This window comes from Podarcis liolepis (assembly GCF_965112155.1).
Source record: "Podarcis liolepis genome assembly, chromosome: 2".
Lineage (NCBI taxonomy): Eukaryota > Metazoa > Chordata > Lepidosauria > Squamata > Lacertidae > Podarcis > Podarcis liolepis.
In genome coordinates this window covers 52,024,591-52,050,459 of record NC_139555.1, presented here as the reverse complement: position 1 = coordinate 52,050,459, position 25,869 = coordinate 52,024,591, and the positions used below count along the sequence as shown (strand labels likewise).

The window sequence follows — 25,869 nt, the reverse complement described above, 5'->3', positions numbered from 1 at the left end:
ATTAAGTGTGTGTGCAAAACCACAGCTAACATATATGCCCCTTTTGCACAAAGATGAAAATCAGTTATAAGAAGGATTTGCTATGCTTTGTGCTCCATTCAGGCTTTTGCTCCAAGATGACCGAATCCTGCATCGAGAAAAGTTGAATTCTGTGGTCCATATGCCTATACGATACAGCCTGCATTTGTACTGGAATTGCTTTAACATATTTTTAAGATGCTTTACTATTTGTTGTTTTCTGCCCTGGGCTGCTTTGGGAGGAAGGAGAGGATATAAATTTATATCTCGCCTTTCCTCCAAGAAGTTCAAGGTTGCACACATGGCTCCCCTCCCCTCAATATTATCCTTATAAGAAATCTGTAAGGTAAGTTGAGCTGACTACACCACGGTGGCCCTTGAACATTTGCTTATTTCTGCCCCTGATAATAATGGGGAGCAACAAAATAACATTGGGGTCACAGCTACTCCACTGTATGACCACTGTAAATTCTGCTGTCTTTTTCTTGAGCTTCCACCTGGTATTGTGCACATGCTTAAAATTCTAACTTCACCCTATGGGGTAGTGAATACTGTGCCCAGTATCAATTTCTGTGCTTCATCGATGCAACTGAAGAATAGCTGGGCCTCATTTATAGAGGTGGGCTAGGGGGGGAGCTGAATGCTGCATGTAGCCCACAGAGAAAAGATGCTCCAACAGTCTTCGCCCTGCTTTGCCTCACCAGAACTGAAGTACAAACGCTGCCCTATGGGCAGATGGCACTGGGGAGAGCCATGTTATGGTGTTAGTACCAACACACCATAAGGAATCAGGGCAGACAAACTCTCTTGCTCACAGCTTGGTTGTGCTGCCAGACATTTTCAGTTGTATAACTCTAGACACAGAAAGAGAGAGAGCGAATGAATGGTGCGAAAGGAAAAATAGCTCTTTCATGGGTCCACAACCAAGTGCAAAACCCCTTGGCTCAGTTTCTCATCCTTCCTATGCCCTTTTGGGCCCTCTGCAGAAAGCAGAGTCTGTGTGCCCAAGAGGTGATGAAATCCCACATGGCACACAGAGAATTTGGAGGATTGCAAAACAGGATGTCTCCTGGAGGAAGCACGGTCCCGATGAGGAAGAGGCTCAAGTACAGTTCATCTCCCAGTGATGTAAGGGCTTGATTATGCATCTCATTGAAAAGCCTGGCTTCGGGTGTTCAGTTCGAGTAGAACTAATGGGCAACACCTGCTGCGATGAAAACAATTTCCGCCCCTCAAGTCCAACAGAAGTGTTTATCTTTTGAATTAGAAAATGTTCCACTGGATGTCTGAACAAGACTCCAGGGACGCGAACATATGCCCAGAACTGACGTTTCCACGCATTAGATAGCTTATAAAAACGAGAACTGAGAGGGGTGGGGGGAATCTGGAATGGTCAAACAGATCCTCCGGTAAAAAGCCATTAAATACAGATTATAGCGATGTCCCACTAAAGCTCTCACTTCCCGTTCCTTATTGCCTATGGCTCATCTTCTTGGTCTTCCACCTTGTGAAGGAAGTCATTGTATGCCTTACTGGGCTGAGATTCCTAAAAACAAAAGAATGTAAGTCTCTGGGTCCCTGTTATCCTCTCCCCACACAGGCAAGAAAGCACTTACGATGACGCCAGTTGAAACCTCGTCTGAGGAAAAAGGAAGAGCCTGAGGACGGTTGGAGCTTTCAATTTTACTCCCTAATATGATTTGTCAAAAGATGAGCTGTTGAACAAGCAGGCCATTTTCCTGTGAAAGCAGCAAAATGGAACGTGTTCCATATTCCAGATAAATTAATGTTGCCATGTCACATAAAAATAGGGATTGCCATACTCAGCAGAATGAGGAGACCCCACAAATGCAGCTGTAAGAGACAGCACATTGTGATGCTAGGCCGGTTAATCTCTCCCTCACCTCAGTTTACCTCACGGGATTAGAGCATTGGACTAGGACATGAGAGACAAGGGTTCAAATCCCCACTGAGCCGTGAACCTTACTGTGTGGCTGTAGGCCAGTCACTGTCTCTCAACCTAACCTACCTTTCAGGGTTGTGGCAAGAGAACCATGTACGTCACCCTAAGCTCCTTGGGGGAAGGTGGGATATAAATGCCACAATGAATACATGGATGATTAATGAGGAAACTAGCTTTCCGTTATAGTATAGTCAAGAGTGACTAACCATAGGCATATGCCTTGGGTGTGTTTTAACTGACATGAACAACTACCAAAGCTAATATAAAGAGTTAACTATTGATTTCTGCTGAGAGGTATACTTGGAGTTTTGCTAGGGGCACTCTCAGGTGACTCAAATATTTATTTTGGGTGTGGTAAAGTGAACAGTCTGTGACTACACCACCTCATTTTCATATGGGACAATGTGAATCTGAAACACTCCCTTCTTGAAAATGTTCTCATAAAATAAAAATAAAAACTGCTGCTATTTTCTTTTGTTATAACTTTGAAGATATACACTTGGAACCTAACATAGGTGAAAATCTCAGTCTATTTGAGTGAGGACTTTTCCACCTCAAGAATGAGCATGTGAATAGGTCCGTAAAATATATTTAAGCCAATCAGTGCATTGTTCTTCCTTGCGAAATTCGTGCTTCTGTCTACTCGAGGATTTGGCAGTACTCCAAGGTACACAGATACTCTCCATTTTCTCCCTGAAAAATGCTTTCTAAGAATCCACAGTTCACCTGATTTATTCTTCCAGTGATGGCTCAGATATTTTGGCAATGAAATCATTTTTTCTCCAACGGTTGCAAAACTGATGCTTTTGTAACACGGACTGGGAACATGTCCCTAAAGGCACTGGCGGAGGAAGGGGGATGCGATCCGTCCCGGGTGTCATCCCTAAGGGAGGGGTGACACCACCACACTGCCCCCCTGGGGCGCTCGCCACAAGCAGCGTCCCCCTGGGACGCTTGCCGCAGCACCCCCATGGGACGCTCACACCACCCCTGGGTGCGCAGTATGTGCTCCGCTCTGGGTGCTGGAGCAGTTAGTTCCGCCTCTGCCTAAAGGTGTTGTTTGACCACAACTTCCATCATCCCTGACCGTTGGCTATGCTGGCTGGGGCTGATGGCAGGTGGATGCCAACAAGTCTTAGGTTCCCCCTCCTTGCTTTATAAAAATGTGATTTTCAACATTTGCTGCACTGTCTGTTATCTGTAAAGAAACAAAAAATCCAGTTCACTTAACTTTCAAGCTACTAGAGAACAAGCCTCCCTTGCTAAAATTTGTTCATTCGCCTCCTGCTGTAAAGGCACTGGACTGTTACATCAGGCTGGACTATTATAATTCTCTTCTTTCTTATGTGCATATTTTTCATTCTCTCTCTCCCCTCCAGTCTCAATTCTGTGGCTCATTTCACTTTTTTCTCATTCTACCCACATTGCTTTCTACTACTCCCTTTGTTAGCTTCCATTTCTTTACTGAATTGAATAATAAAGTCACTGCTCCACTTTTGGGCATCCTCTTATCTAAGTCTTCCTTTTTTCTTTATTTGACCTCTCATCATCTTCACTCTGGCAATGTTCTTGTCTTAGCTTGCCCTTTGGATTACTCCTCCTATTTCAGGTCTTTTCTCTTTTTAGCAGCCCCTGCCCATTTTTGTGGCACTCACCATCTCTGAAAACTCACATTTCTTCCTTCTTGCAGCCTTTGAAAACATGCATCTTCTCCTGGCCTCTCCATCTCCTTCCTTTCCTTGTGGTCTAGTCCTTTTTAGAAAGAGTCTCTCCTTCTTAACATAGATAATGTACAGTGCCTAGCCTTTGAGGTGCGTTCGTCACTATTATCATCATTGCAAATTCTTAAACCACATCAAAACTGGAAATTAACTAACTCCACTGATAGTAGCTCACAACAATCAGTCAATCAGTTCACATTATTATTATTATTATTATTATTATTATTATTATTATTATTATTATTATTATTATTATTTATATACCACATTTGCTTCAAGGAGCTCAAGGTGGTATACATGATTATTATCCTGACAAGAGCTCTGTGAGCTACATGAAGCTGAAAGACAGCGAGTGGCCTAAGGTCACTCAGTGCGCTTCATGACAAGAGTGGGGATTTCAAGTGTGGTCTCCCAGGTCCTTGTCTGATGCTCTAACCACAACACCACAGAAGCACTAGCATATTAGTCTGGGTTCATACCACATCTCTGCCTGCCTGCAGTTGGGTTGTTTCCTAAGTGGACTTTCCAGATATGGTGGCCAGAGAGGGTCTTTGGAAAGGCAGCCGTCCTGACTAAAGGGCGGCCCTCAAGGTTCATTTCAAAGACTTGCAAGGACAACAGTGGAAAGCATTAAAGCATTTGTTGCCGGGAGAATTCCTGATCCGTGCTCCTGGGGGGCTAATCATCACGTATCGTCTAAAATAAAACGCAATGGGGAGGCAGGCGTCCCCCCCGCACCCCGGTGCACATCGTCGTAGGCTCTGCAAGTAGGTTAAATCTGACCGCCTTATTTATCGCGGAGTTTGGGGTGGGGAGGGGAATACTCCTTGCGCGGCCGATGACCTATTATTGTCTGGCATTTGGCTAGCGTCGCCTGCCTTTGACTGCGATAGAGTCCCTCCCTGCAACCTTAATAAGCGAACGGCTACAGACACAGCGGCGAGCTGTGCGCATGGTCTTAAAAGAATCTGATGGTGGCGAAGGGAGTTCGACTTCCCCCAAGAAAAGTCTCTCGGCCGCTCGCGGAGAAGCGCGCAGGCAAAAGCCTCCTCCGGCTGGCCCGCTCCTCCTCCGCAGCGCACGTGGCCGGTCCGGTCCGGCGCAGGACTCGCCCGTTCCCCAGCTCAGCCTCGGATGCTGCCCGAAGCGGCGTTGCGGCACTAAAGCGCGGGGGGGAGGCGGGGGAGGCGGAGAAGAGGCATCGTGCGGCCGGCCAGCGGCACGTCTCCGCCTCGCGATTGGCTAGAAGCGAGGGGTGTGTCGGCACAGGGGGCGGGGCCGGCAAAGAGAAAGGGGAAGAGGGGAGGGAGGGAAGCCCCAGAGCGGGGCGCGCACGTGCTTGCGCCATTGTACGAGGTGCCTTTGACAGGCAAGAGAGGGAGAGGGAGAGAGACCCCGCCGGTTCCTGGCCCCCTTCCGCCTTGGCAGGCGCACGTGCGGTACGTGCTCTGCCAAGCCGGTCGGCTCTCATTTGCGCCTGGTAGGGGGGAAGGGATGGCTGGGTTGCAGACTGTCTCCTTTTACAGGGGAGGAGCTGCTGCCCCCCCTCTCTACACTACACACACACACGTACGTCGCTCTCTTGGGTGAACGAATGGCCTCCTTAAAAGAGGGGCGGGGCTGCAGTGTGTGTCTGTGATGAAGGGTCTTACGATGAAAGGGGTGGGGGTTGGGAGCAACAGACGCCGCTGGGTGTGCAACTGCTGAAGCCTCAACGGCAAAGATTGCGGCATTTAAGGGGCGGGTTTTCTCCCCCAGGAACGGCTTTTTCTGCACATTGAAAGTCAAGACTACCAACCTCCAGATTCGGCACTGAAAATCACTACTAGCACTGATTCGCAGTCCACCAATAAGTATGCACTGAAAACGTGGAAAGGCGCCCTTTGCAACCTTCAAAGAGGCAGTAAATGTGTTAAAATCTGTACTACGTGAAGGGAGCGTGAGCATCTGCCCTCCAATGCACAACATGATTCCCCATCCCCTACCCCACAATGTATATCATTTAGCCAGAGAGGGATCGTTATCCACCTTTCTGATGCGAGTACAAAGGTGTGGTGAAAACGTTAATAAGAATGAATTGATCCCGGAAGTAAGCAAGTTATTTCTGTGTCAGTGTCACTGTCTGTTAAGATGCTATGCTGCTTCCTCCCTGCCTCCGCATCTGTCTTTTACAATTGTTCATTATAAAGGGGAAAGAGTCCCTATTTGGACATCGTTTGGGAGGTGCTTTTAATCTGCAGGGTAGAAAGATTAGATGGCTAATCAAATGAGGCAGAAGCATCTCAATTGAGAGGGGCTTATGTTCCCACAGCTATAAATAATAAACTCTACTGAAAACTGGTTGGCAATAATCGAAAAGTAGACTAATACAAACACTGCATGCAAGAAATCAGCAAATGCAAACTAGCAGCATTGCAAAACCTTATTGCTTTTAATTCCAGCTGCTTCCCTGCTGGTTAAAAGTACCCTGGTCCAGGTGCTGGATACAGTCAATAACTTTTTGAGACCCTCCTCCCAAGAATAATAATAATTTCAAGAGATTGTTACTCTTTAGCATATTCACTACTAACACAGATGCATACATCATGCCAGTTTCAAAGTTGTTGGACCATTAGGTCCAGTCGTGGCCAACTCTGGGGTTGCGGCGCTCATCTCGCTTTATTGGCCGAGGGAGCCGGCATACAGCTTCCGGGTCATGTGGCCAGCATGACTAAGCCGCTTCTGGCAAACCAGAGCAGCACACGGAAACACCGTTTACCTTCCCACCGGAGCGTTAAGGTTTCTGGAGGCTAAACTGTGGTGGAGGAATTAGAGGGGTAAGGGAAAATCCAGGGATACTCACGAAGGAGGTGTAGGGAATGTATTTATTAAGAACCTTATAGCGAACGAATTCTCCAAATGTGGATCTTTCTTTATTTGTCAGGACTTAGGCTGCCCCACCTTTTCTCCAAGGAGCTCTAGGTGGCAAAACACACTCCCCGCCCCCTTTTAACCTCACAACAACCTTGTGAGGCAGGTTAGGCTGAGAGATGGCAACTGGCCCAAGGTCATCCAGCAGGACAGCATCCTTTTCTAAGTGCTCACAGACCCACTATTGAATTACCTGTTCTAGGACCTTTCCTGGTATTGGCCAGTCATTACCTGGTTCTTCTTTTTCCTCCTTTTGGAAGATGGGGACAACATTTGCTCACCTGCAGTCTCTAGGGACCTCACTTGTTCTCCAAGAATTCTCAAAGAACAGAGGCTCTGAGATCACATCTGCAAGTTCCTTTGGTACCCTTACCCTTGGGTGCACCTCATCAGGCCCTGGAGATCTGAATTCATTTAAAGTAGTTAGGTGTTCCCTTATCACCTCCTTTCTTATATTGGGCTGCAGCTCCCTCCTTACATCATTTATTCTGTTATCACCAGGTTGGGCATTGCTTTCCTTTGGGGTGAAGACATGTACCCTCCCAAACATAAAGGTAAAGGGACCCCTGACCATTAGGTCTAGTTGGGGACAACTCTGTGGTTGCGGCACTCATCTTGCTTTATTGGCTGAGGGAGCCGGCATGACTGAGCCACTTCTGGTGAACCAGAGCAGCGCACGGAAACACCGTTTACCTTCCTACCTATTTATCTACTTGCACTTTGACGTGCTTTCGAACTGCTAGGTTGGCAGAAGCAGGGACCAAGCAACGGAAGCTCACCCCGTCGCGGGAATTCGAACCACCGACCTTCTGATTGGCAAGTCCTAGGCTCTGTGGTTTAACCCACAGCACCACCCGCGCCCCATGTTTGAATTGTACCTGCCTACAAAAGCCAGAAAGAGAACCTGGAGATGGTTAGGAAATCTTTGCAGCCAGCCACACACTGAAACACTGGTGAATGCAGACTGAGAACTGCGGTATTGGCTGCACTGGTCAAAGTGGGTGGGGGTGTGACAGATGCTCAATATTTATTAATTAGCATATTCCCCACCCCCTGCTTATCCTCCGTGATTTATGTGCACCTGCAAAAGGTGATCCTTACTTTTTTCTCCTCCTTTTATCTAACATGGATGGATGTACACTCCAGGGAAGGAAATGGGTGAGAAAGCACGGTCTGAAAATAGGAAGGGGGAAAGGTAGTTTATAGAATGAGTCTGGTATGGTGCACTTGTGTGGTTCCTCGCTGTGTGTGCATCACAAGGAATTTCCAGCCGGTGCCGCCATGACACATAACCATCCACACAGCACTCTCTAGAGCAGGGGTTGTCAACCTGGTCCCTACCACACACTAGTGGGCGTTTCAGGATTCTAGGTGGGGGGTAGGGGGTTCTATGGCACAAGCTGAATACTCCTTCCATTGAGCACTGGTGGGCAGTAAGGAAAAAATTTACATCAAGAAAAATGCATTAGTGGGTGGTAGGTATAAAAAGGTTGACTACCCCTGCTCTAGAGGACCACAGCTCAGGGGTACAGCCCATGCTTTGCAGGTTTCCAGGTTCAATCCTGGCGTCTTCAGGGAAGGCATCGAAAGACTGCTGTCTAAAACCCTGAAAAGCTACTGCTCCTCATTGTAGACAGTACTGAACTGGATGGACCAAATGGTGTGACTCAGAAGTATATGGCAGCTTCCTTTGTTCTTAACAGGAGTTCCACGTTCTCCCAATGTCAAGATGCTGAGTCTGTATGCTGAGAAAATGTTGTGTCCCTACCACAGATGTACTACCTTCAGGAACGACGTCTGGAGTAAATAAGTGATCCTTACATGTTCATTGTGCTACATTTCATCTGTAAAACAGATGCCACATACCAAATCTTTTAAAACTATTGCTCTGTCTTAAATCATTTTAAAATACCCTGTAAATCAATACAATTTTCCAGAGGTGTTCCAAGATTTAATCTCTCTCCTAGTGAGCTAGCATTTTCTCCCAGAGAATCAAATTGTGCTCTTTCAGCTACTATTGGATCAGATAATAATATAATAATATTCCTGTAGCCCACTACAGGAATCCATGACAGCTGTGGAAGTTAGACTCCCTCCCTCCCTCCCTAAAGAGATCTTTGGCTCAAATGGAGGGGCTGAAAGTTCCATTCTCTGGGTTGCCAAAATTCTACTCACTGTGAATAGGTTCAAATGCATAGGCGTAGCCAGGATTTTTGTTGGGGGGGGGCAGAACCAGCATGATTGGTCAGTTAAGTTATATATTTCTATTGTTTTACTTGACCTAGGGGGGAAGCTGCCCCCTGCCGCTGCCCCCTTTGGCTATGCCCATGGTCAAATGGGAACTTTGGTCAGGGACGCGGACTTATAAAAAATATGGGGGGGGGGGCGGGAAAGCTCATGAATAATAAATAACCTCATGAATATGCAAATAAAGTGGCGCTGCCTCCTCGTGAGCGAATAGGGGAGAGCGTGCTGCGCCTATTAATCAGCTCCGGAACAGCTGATATGCGGGAAACGTGGGGCTAGCCGGAGAAGAGAGGGCGAGCCCCCTCCGCTCCGGCCCTAAATAGGGCAAGCCACACACCCCCAGCCAGCCGATTGGTACCCGGTCGTTCTCGCGGGGGCTGAAACCGCCAGGAGGAAGGAAATTCCCCCCGGCAGTGCCTTGGCAGTGGCGGTGGTGCTGCGAAGCAGCGAGGCAGGAGCCCCCGCCCCCGGGGATTCCCTAATCTCGCAGGGGACAGTCGGGGCTCTCCGACTAGGGCGCGCGGCTGGCTGGCTGGCTGGCGAGGGAGCAGGTGGGGAGGAGGCGGGGGATGGCGGCGGCGCTCTGCTGGAAGGGCGCCCGAGATTATTGGGGGGGCTGAGCCCCCCCAAAAAATTTTTTGAGGGGGCTCGAGCCCCCTCAGGCCCCATGGAGTCGGCGCCTATGACTTTGGTAGGCAAAGCAATGGAAATGCTGAGCTTATCCACTCTTACCTTCTGCCCCACTCTTTCCAGGCACAGGTCCATAATTTAAAGCTCCATGTCTGAGCATTGCCCTGAGCTTACCCTGTGAAAACCCACTCTTTAGCACTCAGTCAGAGCAAAGGTCAGTTCAGGGTTTCCACAGATAGCTGTTTGCTCAGACTGAGCTTTAAACAGAGGGATTCCGTGGAGCAAAAAAAGAAAAGGTGCTCAGAGACAGAGCTTTAATGCATGGACTGTGTCTGGTAACAGCGGAGGAAAGGGGAATGTGGATAAGCTGCACTGATCTGCAAACCAGGCTGCTGGCTGGATGCTTGAGAAATATTCCCCTTTGCAGCCATCCTTTCGGTATATAGTAGGAGAGATCCAAGTAGGGAAAGAAAATTCTGCATGAAGGTCACCCATCCTTTCTCCTGGGGCTTTTTCCCTGTGTGTAATGGGTGCTGCATGCTGGTGATCAAAAATGATTGAGTCCGAGTCAAAAGCGGGCATTCTGGAAAAACCAAAAGTATGTTAACGGGGCATGAGCTTTTCTCTCTCTCGCTGCCACCCTCTTTTCACTTTCTATCTTTGGGCTCATCCACATTCCCATTTGTACCATGATTTCTAGGCACAGATCCCAGAGGTTTATTTTTTGTCCCACCACTTTCCCCAGGAAAACCTGCTATTTACTGCTGAATTGGAACAAATGTCAGTTGGGTTTTCTGCAGAGTGATGTTTGTTCCAATTCAGCAGTAAATGGTGGGTTTTCCTGGAGAAAGCTGTGGAACAAAAGAAAAACTTCTCAGACCCGTGCCTAGAAATCATGGAAATGGAAATAGAAATCTGGGGGACCAGGGTTCGAATCCCCGCTCAGCCATGAAGCTCACTGGGTGACCCTGGGCCAGTCACCATCTCTTAGCCTGACCTACCTCACAGGGTTGTTGTGAGCACGAAATGGGAAGAAGGAGAACCATCTACACCACCCTGAGCTCCTTGTATGTAAATGTAATAAATAAATTGTGGGACAAAGGGAAGTGTAAACTTCATGAGACTTTCTGGATCTTCACTTCAAAACTTTTTTAAGTCTTAGGTTATACAATGTGGCTGAGCTGTGTCTGCTTGCAGGCAATAATGCAGCTTTCTTTGTTCCCTTTTTCTCCTTGTATCACTGAACACTGTATTTAAACATACAAACAAATGGATATAGTGTGTGTGTGTGTATGTGTGAGTGTATGTATGTGCGTGTACACGCAAACACACACACACTTATACAAGTGCAGTGGTACCTCGGGTTACATACGCTTCAGGTTACATACGCTTCATGTTACAGACTCCGCTAGTGCTTCAGGTTAAGAACTTTGCTTCAGGATGAGAAAAGAAATCGTGCTCCGATGGCACGGCGGCAGTGGGAGGCCCCATTAGCTAAAGTGGTGCTTCAGGTTAAGAACAGTTTCAGGTTAAGAACGGACCTCCGGAACGAATTAAGTACTTAACCCAAGGTACCACTGTATGTGACTCTATTTTAAATGCACAAGGCCAATTAAAGTTATTTTCTCATTGACAGCAAAGGCATAAAACATATTTTTGCAGGAAAATAAAGAATGCCATAACTGTTCTTAGTTGTTGTCAAGGCCCACTGTAATTCAAGCCTCTGGTTTCAGCTGTCACCGACCAACTGAACTCTTGGGGTTTGTTGTTTCAGTGGTACCCTCAACAGAATTATAGCTTATTTGTCAGCCCTGAAGCATGTATGATATTCAACGCCAAACCAGTTCAAATGGTCCTTCGGTTCTGCCACAACATTCCACACACTGTCCAAGGATTACCTATCTGTATGCAGAATGTGTTTTCATTGACATTAAATCCTTCCAAAAAGCTAGCAGGCAAATTTCTTCCCTCGTAGTGCTCTTGTCATACCAGGATGTTAACCGTAACCCAGCACACCTTTTCAGAAACACTCAACAAGAAGAAATTGCAGAAAATAAATAAACAGAACTGTGCAGCAAGGGAGACCCACATTTTGATATGAACGTCTAATTCCCTTGCCTGTTGAGAGAGAGTGAGCATGAGGATGAACACAAGATGAGCTCTGCTTAATCAGGCTAAATACCGTATTTTTCGCTCTATAACACGCACCCGACCATAACACGCACGTAGTTTTTAGAGGAGGAAAATCTGTAGGCATGCCACCCGTAGGCATTTCCTCCATAACACGCACTGACATTTCCCCTTACTTTCTAGGAGGAAAAAAGTGAGTGTTATGGTGCAAAAAATACGGTACCGGTACTTGTCAAGTCCAGCATCCTGTTCTCTAGCTAGATGCCTGTGGAAAGTCGGCAAGCAAGTTGTGAGGGCAACAGCGCCCTACCCACTTGTGATTCCCAGCAACTGGCATTTGGAGGCAAAGTGGACCCAAAAAGTGGAGGTAGAGCATAGCCATTGTTGCAAGTAGCCATTAATAGCTTTATCCCCCATAGATTCGCCTCATCTTTTACAGCCACACAAGTGGGAGCAAATCCTATAGTTCAACTATGTACAGTGTGAAGGAGGGTTTTCTTTTGTTTTCTTCCAACATGCAGCATCAGTGGATGACCCCACATTCTGTTATTATGAGAGGAGGAAAACTCCCACTCCACTTTCTTTTTCTGCTGACTTTCCTGCCTCCGCCCCTCCCTATCACCTGCCATGACTTGGAAGAATAAGTAGGGAGTTGGTTCTACTCATTTAGGCTCCCCGTGCAATTAGAACCCTATAAGGATTCTTCCCCCGCACCCCCAAAAAACATTTATTTAAAAGTTACAATACAATATATTTTCAATCAATATACACAGTCACCTCTGTGATGATGGTGGCATTAAAAGAACAAGATATTTTAATAGAAGGATTCTAAAAACACGTAGAGGAGGAGAAGGAGGAGTTTGGATTTGATATCCCGCTTTATCACTACCTGAAGGAGTCTCAAAGCGGCTAACAATCACTCTGTGAGGTGAGTGAGGCTAAGAGACTTCAGAGAAGTGGGACTAGCCCAAGGTCACCCAGCAGCTGCATGTGGAGGAGTGGGGAATCGAACCCAATTCACCAGATTACGAGTCTACTGCTCTTAACCACTACACCACAGCAGTTAGAGACCTTAAGCAAGTAAAAGGCTTTCCATTGCAGAATTTCACACCTGAAATTCTGGAGGGCTCTGGGGAGGAAGTGTTCGGACCCAGAGTTACATCTTTGTATGCTGTTTACAAGGCAACAAAGTTATTTTGGTTGACATATAAGTATTCCCTGTCCCCCATGATAATCATTGATGACTAACATATCTGCTTTGGGCTTGGGCTTGGGTGCTTATCTGGGTTGGTAAGAAAACCCAGTAGAATTACTGGAGAATGGGCCCAATAGCAGCAGACTGCAATTAGGTTTCAAAGGGAAACTTTGATGAAGGGACATAATTTTGCAGGTTCCCCGTTTTTGTGCATATAATTATTTTTCTCTGATTCCCCAGACTCACTTAGGTCTTGGAGATCTTCCAGCACAAGTAGAACAAACCAACAGCAAAAAAAACCAACAACAACAACAACAACAACAAAGTTCCAATTAAAATAAGCCAACCATTAAAATGTCACGGCCTAGATTGCTCCTGTTCACTGTTCCTTCCATCCATGCACTTTTCAGGGATATTCCATTCTGTTCCATTCCTCCCACAAGTTTTCCATTTCTCTCTCCCCCTTCCAACAGGCAACAAGCATACTCTATTCTCATTGAGCTGGTTTCAAAGTTAGGGGTGGGAACTTAGAAGGGGTTTTCCTGAAGATTTTTTTTTTTTTTTGTACAAATCTTCAGGTTCTCCCCCCTCCCCCAAGCCTGCTGATATCTCCCTCCTATGTGTGGGTAATACCTTTTGGGTTGCATAAATAAGCCTTAGTAGTCATAGCCTGAACAGAGATTGGAAATAGAGAGAATGATGACGGGAAAACAGCCTAACAAAGGGAATGAAGTGATTTCTGGCTAGACTGGGAAAAGCCCATGGGAATGTTGTACAGGGAGCATTATGCAACTAGTAAAGAGAAGGACCAGATGGGGCTTAGGAGTTCTTTACCATCTATGACCTCAATAATGTTTTAACTGGCTGTTTGCTAAGGATCGGTTCCAACAACCAGCATGGCTCCTGCCTAAGTCTCACCAAAATAAAGAAGGCTGCATTAAAATAAAATAGTTTGTGCCTGATGTCAGCAGTATAATGGTTTACATTGTTAGCAGCGCAGTGCACTGAGCAAATCGCATATCTTACAGGCCGATCCTATGAGCCACTGACACACAGTATGATCCGTTCCCATATTAACACTGGAACAAGTCTTTGGACAGAAGCAGAAACTACTACAGTACTTCGTGTCAATAGTGTCAGCTTATTTGTGGAAACTATGCTTTAATCTCTAACCACACAAAAGAAAAAGGTTTTACAAAATGTATGGAAACCACTGGCAGAGGAATGGGGGTGCAGAGGGAGCGGACTGCCCCTGGCACCACAATTCCGGTAGGGTGTCATTGCAGCATACACCCCCGACACACGCCGTGTACCCGCGCAAGCGCCGGGCGCCATGCCCCACAGGCAGCACATCACACCCCCAGAACACGCACTACGCCCCTGCAGGCAGCACACCACGCCCTCGCGGGCGGCGTGCCACGCCCCCCAGGTATGCATCACCCCCCTGGGGGCACCAGCCATGCCCCCGCCTGCTCTGCCCCCCGTAGCGGAGCATGCAGCTTCGCCACTGATGGAAACATCTATTCAAATATATTGTTGTGTGTTTGGGAGTGGGGTTAGGCTGTATGTCTGAGCCCCTTCTAATTCCTGGATCCAACAAGTATCCAGTTGCTGGAACAGCCAGACAAGTTTCTTGATAACGGCTTTAGTGTGGGTCGTTAAGGTAACAAAGGAAGTGGCTCTGTGCCAGAGCGCAAATGGGCGGGCCCCCTTCCATCAACTGGCTGGTAGTTACAAAGACAAAGGCCAGAGTCGAGGGATGTGAGCTGGAAGCTGGAAGCAGGCTGGGCAGCTGGGAGACAGAGCTGTGCCTGATTTCTGTTGGAATCCAAGGCTGTGGCTGTGGGAGAAGCAAGACCCTCTTGGGGTGTTAATGCTGTGAGCCCCTCCACTAAAGGGTCAGGTTGTATATACGGTATGTTTAAATAAGCCATATATCCTAAAGACACCACAGTCTCTGCTGTTCATTCTGAGGAAACCAAACTCTGGGTAAGCATCTAGAACCCCTGGAATCTCACACTGCTTAGAGATTGGAGAAGTGTGAAAGAATATTGATGCAGTGGCATATGCTATTTGCTAAACTGAGATCCCATTTCAGTGAGCAAAGTTACAATTATATTTTGTGGGAGGCTTTGTGGGCAGGTGGTAAGGAATATACATAGAATAGCAGCCAGAGCTACAGTACAATTCAATTTAGATGAATGGCCTTAGATAAGAAGAAGAAGAAGAAGAGTTTGGATTTGATATCCCGCTTTATCACTACCCAAAGGAGTCTCAAAGCGGCTAACATTCTCCTTTCCCTTCCTCCCCCACAACAAACACTCTGTAAGGTGAGTGGGGCTGAGAGACTTCAGAGAAGTGTGACTGGCCCAAGGTCACCCAGCAGCTGCATGTGGAGGAGCGGAGACGTGAACCCGGTTCCCCAGGTTACGAGTCTACCACTCTTAACCACTACACCACACTGGCTCTCCACACTAGATAAGCAGAAACAGCATCATTCCGGTTCAAACAACCTGGAAAATATCTAGATAATCATACATTTGAATTAGCTGCGATGCTATTTGCATGCAAGCAGTTGCACGTACAGGTAGATAGCCAGAATTTCTATTTTAAAACGGTCAGACAGTAAGACTCTATTTTATTAGCGAGTGGAAATAGATAACCACTAACAAAATGGCATCTGCTTAAATACATATTGTATTGTGGATAGAACTGGATGGAGAGGCAATTAGCTGTAGCTTCCTGCTATACAATAAACTAAGCAGTGCCACACCTCTGCAACTACTTGGAAACCCAGACAGCCATGGAAATGGGTGAGGAGAGAAGTTATATGGCTTTAGCAGAAATGTTATAAAGAATTAAGTAAAAATAGACTGTTAATGGGACAAAGGGGAAAAAAAAAATAAGGTTAGATTGTGTTAAGATAAACTATAGGACAAAAACTGGGAAAGATGGAAAGGATTTGCTGAAATAGCTAATTGAACTAGAATACAAAAAAGGGAGGTGTGAGGAGGTCGTCGAAACAAGTAAATGAAAGACAAGATATGAAAATATTGGATGTGTTTTTAATAGTTTCTGTCTTTGTTTTTGTTTTTGTTTTGTTAAGATAAGCAGTGTTTTTCTTTTTTTGCTTTTTATGTATTGTATTGTATTGTATTGTATTGTATTGTATTGTTTTGCTTTGTTTAACTCTTTTTCTTCTTTTTGTAATTATTAAATTCTTAATAAATATTATTTTTTAAAAAAGGAAATGGGTGAGGAGATTAATGGAATATCAGAACAGATCTTACCATGAATTGTTCAGCAATAGTGCAAGCTCAGCTTCCTCCCAGTTTCCTCTGTGCTTTGCAACTGAAATGACAGACATGCATAACAGCAATTTGACATTGAGCCATCAGTCTTGTCCTCCCCACATGCTTCAAGCATTCTGTCCAGCTTTGATATTTTTTTAAGCACTACACTACACCAACCTTTAAGCACATCATTCTGCATTTTAGCAATGGGCTGCATATAGTTCAGTCATAATTTAAAAACCTCTGCATCTACTAAAAAAAGATAATCTTTTTTTAAAAAAACAACAACAACCATGAGTATCAGGTGTCATGTTAGAAAAAGCATTCTCTCTCATCCCAGGGGGAATGTCTTTTCTAAGCCAATGCCTACTGTAACACATATAGTCACCATTTACAGTGGTACCTTAGTTTAAGAACAGCCCTGTTTACGAACTACAGAATGAACGTAATTCATTCTGGAGGTCTGTTCTTAACCTGAAACTGTTCTTAACCTGAAGCACCACTTTAGCTAATGGGGTCTCCCACTGCCGCCGCACCACCGGAGCACATTTTCTGTTCTCATCCTGAAGCAAAGTTCTTAACCCGAGGTACTATTTCTGGGTTAGCGGAATCTATAACCTGAAGCATCTGTAACCTGAAGTGTCTGTAACCCGAGGTAACACTGTATTCGGTTTACGAACTCCACAAAACCGGAAGTAGTGTCCTGGTTTGTGAACTTTACCTCGGTCCAAGACCGTAAGCCGAACTGTGGAAGGGCGCTGGCAGCAGGAGGCCTCATTAGGGAAAGCATGCCTCGGTTTAAGAACGATTTCGGTTTGAGAACGGACTTCCGGAACGGATGAAGTTCATAAACCAAGGTACCACTGTATATAAAAGGAAGCAATTTGTTTCAATTCATTGTTTCTCATATACAAACCATGGAGATTTAATCAAGCAATGAACAAGTTCATTATTTAAAACTCATGTAACTAATAAACTAGTATTCATTTTATTTTTTTAAGTGCAAAACTGCTCCAGGAATTGGAAGGGGGAGATCATCACAGGAGCCTCATGCACAGCCGGCTTCTGCCTCAGAGCTTGACCTTGGAGAGAAAATATATGCTTGGACTGAATAGAACTGGGGTCTTCACTGCTCTAAAAATGCCACATTTGTCTTCATCCTTGATTTCTCATGTGAGAGATTCTATAGGCCTCTCCAGATGGGCACAGCTGCCATGCAGCAGATGTTTCCATGGCTATCATCTCATATGGTTAGCAGTCATCTGTTTCCCTACTCCATTGTTCCAAGGTGAATTTTTGTTTCTCAGCATATTCCAGACTCAACAGCTCACAATTTGCTAAAATGGTACCTTACATAATAGGATTCCCATGAGCAACTCTTTTTTTGTCTATTGTGGCTCTATTAGGGGACAATTTATGGTGTTGTCTTCCAGATGTTGTTGGACTCCAACTCCCATCAGCTCCAGACAATATGGGCAATGGCCTGTGATGATGGAAAGTGTAGTCTAGCAACATCTGTGGGACCACAGGTGCTACACCACTGATCAATTCATGCAAATACATTCCTCCCATGTCATTACATCTAAGTCACCCTTCTCCAACCTGGTGCCCTTCAGATATTGTTAGACCACAACTCCTATCATTCTGGACCATTGGCCATGCTGGTTGGGCCTGATGGGAGCTGAGAATTCAATAAAACCTGGAGGGCACTAACGCTGAGGAAGGCAGATCTAATTGCTATAGTCTGACCTCTAAAGGGCCAGCCTTTGTTGTCACTAAAAACTGGGACAAAAGTCTGCTGAATCTCCACATTGCTTCTGAATAGCTATGAATAATGAAATTGCTGGAAATGTCTTCATCTGGGCAGCCACATTTTGAAGACTCTTTTATGATAGACTATCCCCAGTTAGCAAAGAAAGCTGCAATTTTCCCCCAGCTAGGACAGCAGTTAGTGAAATCATGCCTGTTTATCATTATCTGTCTCATATTAGCTGTAATCGCATCACAGTTTTGTTTATATATACAAGTAATGCAAACCATGCATAGCCTAACTTTGACTCAAAAGATTAAAGTAGATACATAATTCTGGCAAATTGCTTGGAATTATGGTTTAACAGCATCTGGTTCAGATATTCTGCAGTAAATTGCTGGAACCAGTGCTGCCTGTGTCCGTACTTTTTCCCCTCCTCTCCTTTTATTTGAACCAAAAACACGTGTCTTCCATCCATTTTCCATGTAATCAGTTGTATAAAACCCACAAGCCTTTGAGAGAAGGAGGTGAAATCAAGATGCTATGGTGGACCACCTTTAAAGCCTTCACAAAAACTAGGGTGTTCACAGCTAAGATTATCAAGAGATGGCTAATGATGCAGCAACTGGCATCATCTGGAAGACAACAAAATGACACCTGCATCTATCCCCCATCATCCTACACAACTTTGGAAGCTGTCAACTACAAAGTTTGATCGCTGGCCTGCCTTGCTCAGATCAGCTCTGCACTGAGAGGTAGCACATCTCTGGCAATTCAGAAAGGGGTCTTTTCCAGCCCTGCCTGCAGAAGGCAGTGATTCAGCCTCTGCATTCAAAATAGATGTTTTGCCACTGAGCTGTGGCCCTTCCCTGCAAGTGTGCCAAAATCAGAGGTCAAGTATTATTTATTCATTTAATACCCACCAGAGGTGCCAACTTCCACCTCAGATTGAGGGGCCCTGGTATGTGGTGCACATGTATGATGTCATGTGCACAGCACATGATGTGCATGTGTCATTACATCATTGGGAGGAGGCTGAGGGCAGAGACCGAAGCAGGGCAGCTCAAAGGGCCAACGGATCCTCCTTCCTTGCACTCAGGAGGAGCCAGCCACTGAAGCTGTGCCATGCTCAGCTCCATGCTCAGCCTCCCCTGCCCCCTCAGCATTGAGGGGGCTCAGTCCCCTCCCAACAGATATTGTGGGGGCCAAAAACACCTTGGTCCCATAGAGTTGGCATGCCTGCTATAACCCACCCTGCATTCCAGGGCGGGTTATAGCATTAAAACAATATATTAAAAACAATTTAATACAGCTTACAACTGTAAAAATAAGGTGGTTCCTAAAAACATACACCTCAAGTGTCAAAAGCCAGAATAAGAAGATGCATCTTCCAAAAGCTGTATAATGAAGGTGAGAGGCACACCGCTGTAGGGATGGAGTTCCATAGCTTAGGAGCCACCACGGAGAATGCCCTCTCCTGTGCCGCTACACATCAAGCCTCTGAGTGCAGAGGACCTACCAGGAGGGCTCCCTATGCCCATCTCAGCAAAAAGGTATAAATAACTGCAGAAAGTTCAAGTATGTGAACAAACTCAAGGCAAGGCAAGAAATGTGCTATGGAAAGAGGCAGAAAAATCCCCAGCATTATAACTAGTCAGTTTGACCGGGAAAGTAGGAAAAGTAGTCCCAAAAAAGAAAAGCCAACTCTTGCCAAAGGAGAAAGCTCTGGCACAGCTAGAATGGCTTCAAAATATTACAGAGATGGGGGTGGGGGGGAAAGGTAACTCCTAATGGTTTCTAGGCAAAGCCAAAACTCACCGATCATGTGATGCCCCAGCAATATGCAATATACCTGCATCCAGAAATCATGCATCATCACAGGGTAGGTGCGCAAGTTCCCACTTTAGACAATACACAGGAAGTGTACGAAGAGGAAGTGCTTCCTCCCATCTGCTTTCTGGGTAAGATCTAAAGTTTCCCTCACAAGTTCCCAGTTGACCAGCCTGGCAATAGCCTACATCTCCTTCCTTTTCCAAGAGCAGCTGAGCAGTTGGCACAAGTCATAGCAGGAAACAGCTGGGGATAGTTGTGTGTGTGTGTTTGGTAAAAGAAGCAGCAGCAGCAGCCCAATTCCATTGGAGCAGAGACAACAAAGCTGGAGGTAAATATATTTAAATTAGATACATGGATATTCAGGTCTTTGCACAGGGGCTACTTCTTTTTGACTTGCACTTTTTGTGGTCACAGAGTGATGGTACCTGTGTGGAATTGATGGACACGAGATATGCTCCATTGCTACATGCAAAAAGCAAACTCTCCGTTGAGTTGACATCTTAGTGGAGCCACAGGAGGAGAAAATTAGTCATCTGCCGCAGAATCAGTACTTCCACAAGGTAAAGCCATAACGAGAGCTCATCCTGTCAAAGTGACCAATGAGGGTTTAGGACCAATATTCTGTGTATTCATTGCTTAGATCAGCAGCCCATCATAATCTTCAAATCCAGGATATGATTCATCTGCATAACACACTAGGGGCGTCTCTAGATGCTCTATTGAGCATTTCTCCTGATTTATTTGCGCAAAGCTAATGTGGTGGCAAGACTATGTGTGGTCTTTAATGAGTATTTGTTCTCATTTGTTTGTGGGGCGGTTATATGACAAGGAGCATTCATTCTTATGTTTCTTTCTGGGTGCTTACATGTCTTACTGATAATCACAATTTTCAACACGTGTCTCCATCACCTTCCAAACTGTGAAAAGTCTATTTTAAAAAAAAGTAGATGTCTTGCACTAGGGCAACTAGCAAATGTTTTGAACCTTTATCTGTTTTCTGCCTTTAATGGCAAAGAGTTTGCAACTTCAGCAACCTAAGCAGAAAATGGGCTAACTCAAAACTATTACACAGGCTATTGTCTAAGGTATAAAGGGGGTAGCCTGTAAACACAGGTGATGGTTGCTTTGCTGTTGTCCTACAGGACTGCCGTTTTCAAAATGGTGCAATTTTAGCATTTTGTTCTGCCCATACCTCTCTTTGTATCAAGTGCAGTAGTCACATGCCCAGTTCATGTCCCACATAAAAAGCAAATGATTACATGAGTAAATACCAGTTTTTAAAATATCACAGTGCGGCTGTTCTAAATATAAAAAGTTAGGCAGGATTTCTGACACCTATAAATCTTTCAAACAGTTCATATTTTATCAACCAAATAGGCCTTTCTTATAAAATCAGAAAATAACTCCTCACCAAGATGATTTTTCAAATACTTGACCTTTTCATAAAACAACCAGAGGGGAAAAAAGGTGTTTGAGCCATTTAAAATATCATTCCTACTGCTATTTCTTCCATAGCATTAGTTTTATTTTCTTCATTTTATAGTCACCTAAAAATAAAGTTTTCCTCCCATTTATTGTAATGGTTTTGAATTTCAAATACTTTTTTAAAAAAATTAGGTCAAAGAGGGTTGCTGATTCAGTTTCTTGTCCACCTGATTCAGTTTGTTGAAGTAACACACATTACCACCTAAAGACAAGCACCCTCCTCCCATTTTAATGGTCTAAAATTAGCTGAGAGCACCACTGCTTGTATCATCCCCAGGGAGCCATTTATTCTACAGAGCTTCAAAGGGGAGTTTTGGAACTCTGCTATGCCTCACAGGTACTTACTGTCCTTCTTTTCCAAGTAGTGTCAAAATGTTCACAGTTCTATATGCATATTCCTGAAGATCTGCCAAAAATGACCCAGATTTAAACTATAAGGAGCTGAAATTCTGTAGGAGACCAATTTCACATAAGAAGAGCCCTGCTAGATCAGACCAAAGGCTTATTTATGCCCTTAATATAATTATAGGCCTCCTTTCCTCCAACGAGCTCAAGGTGATATACAAGAACCCTATGAGGTAGGTTAGGCTGAGAGACTGTGACAGGCCTAAGTTTGCCTGGTAAATTTTAGATCCTAGTCCAACACTCTAACCAATATGCTACACTGGATCCAGCATCCCACAGTGGCCAGTCAGATACCTCCAGGAAACTCAGAGGCAGATCATAGGAGCAGTAGGCCTTGCCTGCCGTTGCTCCCCAGTGACTGGTATTCAGAAGCATAGTACCTGTGATCCTAGGTGAAATCTAGACACATATAAAAAATGCTGCGAAAATGATTTTTTAAAAAAGTTTTGAAAAAGATATTGCATTTGCCATAGCTCACTATTGCCATCTAGTGTCACATTTGTATAATTAACTTTACAACACACTTAAAACGTTTTATTTGCGGCTGTATTGCTGAGTCCCTAGTAGAATGCAGCCATCATGACTGCAAACCATTGGTAGGTTTGTTCTCCATGAATTTATCAAAGCTTCTTTAAAGTGATCTAAACTGGTGGCTGCCATCACATTTTGCATTTTGTGTTGTGAAAGCTGTGGAAAAAGTAAAATATGTGGAAATCTGCATCTATAGCTGGGTTAGAATTCAGAAGTACTTGAGGCAAGAGATGGAAGTTAAAGGGCCGGATTCAACAAACCCAGTGGGCTAGCACAAGCTAGCGCAGTGGGGCTCCCCCCCCCAATTTTCCCTATGTACTCCTGTGCCTTCCCCCAAAATCTGCTCTGGGGAGGGTAATGAGAACCCCCGAAAACAGGGCATGGATAGTGTTGCCATATGTCTGGAATTTCCCGGACATCCCTGGAATAATGGAGTTGGAAAAAGTGTCTGAGAGGAAACCAGGAAAATCCAGATATATGGCAAGTCATGCCGGCAGTGTGATCTCTGCTGATTCCCCTTAAAAAATTAGCTGAAAAACAGCGATTTTTTTGCTCAATAACTTTGCCTAAAAAGCTCAACAACTACTCTTGGGCTGGGTCAGAACAGTGGTGCTGAATTCCTCCCAAAGAATTCTCTGAGGAATCAGAGCCCATGATGTGGTAGATTCACCACAGGAAGGCCCTAAGAACATATGAAGAGTCCAGCATCCTGTTCTCTCAGCGGCCAGCCGGATGCCTGTGGGAAGCATGCCAGCAAGCCATAGCATTATACCCACTTAAGATTCCCAGGTATTCATGGGTAAACTGCCTCCAATACTGGAAGCAGTGGCCATTGACAGCCTTATCCTCCGTGGACTTTTCTAATCCCCTTCTGAAGCTACCCGAGGGGGTGTCTAAACCTGCAAAGCTTAAAAGAGAAAGCATTCCTACTTCCCTTGTAAAACAGGACTTACTTGTGCTCAATTCATTTCTGGAGCTGACTGCCTTGGTTGCCATGGTGAATGCTGAGGAATGGACAGGAGAGGATGACCTTGCTGATTCTCCTGGATCTCTTTGTGCTGTTTTCGTGGTGCCTCTAGGCCTTCCTGAAAAGTATGTTCCCAAAGGTGGTGCTGGGGAATTTCGGTTCTACTCAGTGGCCTTTGGCTTGCAGGATGCTACAGGAGTCCGTCACCAGCATGTCCCCTGCTCTCCAGGAATCTGCTAGGGAAGGAAGGGTGTCTGGAGCTTGGAAGCGCAGTGGCATCAATATGCAGGTGACGCCCAGTCATGCTCACAAAGATCAGAAGACCCAGCCTTGCATAAAATGGTAATAATGCTGTGGTTATTTTTTTAATACTTCCTAATAGCTATAGCAATTCTATCAGCAGAGGTCAGACTGCTGCTGTTTCAGGTCATTTGTTTGGTTTAACCCACTCAAGCACAACTGCTAAATCCATTTCCTTGCCAGAGAAACACTCTTGACAAGCAATCACATGCAGTCTGAAGTGAGAAGGAAGAGGCGTCAGACACGCACCCTTCTAAATTAGAATTTGTCAACCTGCTGCCCTCCAGATGTTTCGGGTGGCAACACCTATCAGCCTCAGCCAGCATACCAGTGATGTGAGCTGCAGCCCAAAAACATCTGGAGGGCGGCAGGTTAGTGAAGACTGCTCTAAATGGTATCCCTCACTAACCTCCAGGCTTGTGCATTTATGCATTAGTTCCATGCACAATAATTCCTCAAGTAGCAATTAAACCTGGCTCCCTCCTTCTTTCCAACAGCTCTGAACACTGGGAAACTAACCCAGATCCCCTAAAAGGCAAAAGACAGTCCAGACAAAAGGAAGAGGGCATAAAGTATGCTTTGGCTTTGATATCTGAACTATCTGGTCCCTACAGCTGGAACATCTACACTGGTGTCCAAGCACAAAAGCACCCTGGGGAACACAAACTAGCTAGAACATCATGCTCTACTGTGGAATATTTTCAGCACTTATTTAGGACCAGACATGTAAAGTCTCTGAGACTAAAGGCATTTTGGGGGCTAAATACATCACTGAAAGCAGGTTAGAAGTGTGCGTCTGGAGTACTCTGATGGGCGCAAAGCATGTCTCCACTGCAGATTTTCATGCTTCCCTTCTACTTTAAGCTGTATTCATTGGTTCACATATCTAGAAATGCTTTCCTACTGCTTCCAGTGCCTCCAGAATAAGAAGTGCATCATGACCTGGCCCCTGGAGAATTCTGTGAGAAGAGATTCTGAGCAGATTTGGGCTCTCTTGAGAGCTGAAGTGAGGTCCAATTCAAACATGCAAAAATAGCACATGGAGGAAGACATCCCTCAGGAAAGGCACTGCTTTAGAATGCAAAGGGGATTGTGTGTTTGAATGCACCAGTCATGTAAAACAAAAAAAAACTCACTGCATGTAGACAGGGAAAAACGCTAAACTTAAATTATTCTCTCTGCTATGTTAGCTTTCCACAAGCAGAGATGTTTGGTGGTGTTTTTTAACAGGGCTGGACCTTTAGAGGCCCTAAGCATTTGAAAGATTTGGGTGCCCCCGTATATATAATTCAAAATATAAACAATAATAAACTGTAAAATATAATTTTATTTTTCAAAATGAAACAAAATCTAGAGTAAGATGAAAAATAATGTTTATTTTTGTATACTTCCACTTTATTTATACTTGAAAATAATTCCCCTACTTTTTGTAATTGCAAAGTCTTTGATCAGATCCTGAAAACTAACCTTACATAACACATCTGCTTCTATGCATAGTAGAGATACAGCATCCAGCCTGCCTTGTTGTATAGTTGTTCTGTTGGGATTTTTAATATACTTCAGCTGAGAAAAGGAACACTCAGCTAAGCAATTTGTGACCATGAATGTTAAGAATCTGGCAATGGAAATTTTCAGTGGTGCCCCCCTTCCCTTGATGCCCTAAACACATGCTTATTTTGCTTAATGGTTCAGCCAACCCTGGGTTTTTTTAACATGGGGAAACCTGCAGCCTGTAGTGATTCAATCATAGGGGGATACCATCAATATGCTTGTTCTGCACATTTAAATTAACCCAAAATCATCCACAGCTTCTTGACAGAAACTGTCAGCCAAGGCCTGTTTTACTAACAGAAAGCAAAGGAAGGTGGAATCTACTGTTCACTGGTCTGGACTAAAACTATTTTAGATTTATTGAAAGACAAAAAAATGCAAACTGTACTTCACATTGTATATAGTCCCAAATGACAAAGAAGCACCATGGGGTTCCCTAGATCTAACCAGGTCTGCTACAGAGTGAGAATTTTGATTTTGTATGTTTTGTCCACTTTTTGCTTTCAGTGGCAGGAATCTGTCATCGCAGGCATTTCTGCTTGGCCCCCAGAACAATCTCCCCTCTCCTCCCTTGTGTGCTGTTGTGGGGCTTCTCCTGAGACACACACCTGAGACATTCTGATGACAGAGATGGGGGGAGCCCTGTTGTGCTAGCTGCTCTTCCTCCAGTGGGACCACTCAGTTGAACTTGGCCCTATAAGCTGTATCCTGAGCCTAGCACTGGTCACTAAAAAAATGCATTGCAGCACTTCTCCTGTCATTTCTGAAACCTTGCAGCCCTTCCAGGATCCTCAGGAGTGCTCAATACTGCAACTGCAGTTGTAAAAGTGCCCTCAGCTGCTTCTCCCTCACTGTAGCAGCTCTTGCTGTGCCCCTTGCCTAACCTTTCCTGATGAGGGGCAAGGGAAGCTGGTGCCATTGGCGCTCAACACCTCATGGT

At 45.1% G+C, this 25,869-nt stretch overlaps 1 protein-coding gene across 5 annotated transcripts in view; it reads right to left on the bottom strand.

The window, feature by feature from the left end:
- LOC310697348 (uncharacterized protein) overlaps positions 1 to 25,869 on the bottom strand; it is a 330,617-nt gene that overhangs the window by 232,351 nt on the left and 72,397 nt on the right. For 3 of the 5 annotated variants that reach the window (XR_014521004.1, XR_014521005.1, XM_083483932.1), the window contains exon 2: positions 16,105 to 16,165. Coding sequence is in view for 1 of the 5 variants with exons in the window: in XM_083483932.1 (XP_083340058.1) it covers positions 16,105 to 16,165 (61 nt within the window). In the remaining 4 variants the exon portion in view is untranslated. Of the gene's footprint in view, positions 1 to 16,088; positions 16,166 to 19,709; positions 19,836 to 20,115; positions 20,270 to 25,869 lie in introns of those variants that run through there. The other 2 variants (XR_014521008.1, XR_014521007.1) reach the window with 2 other exon arrangements.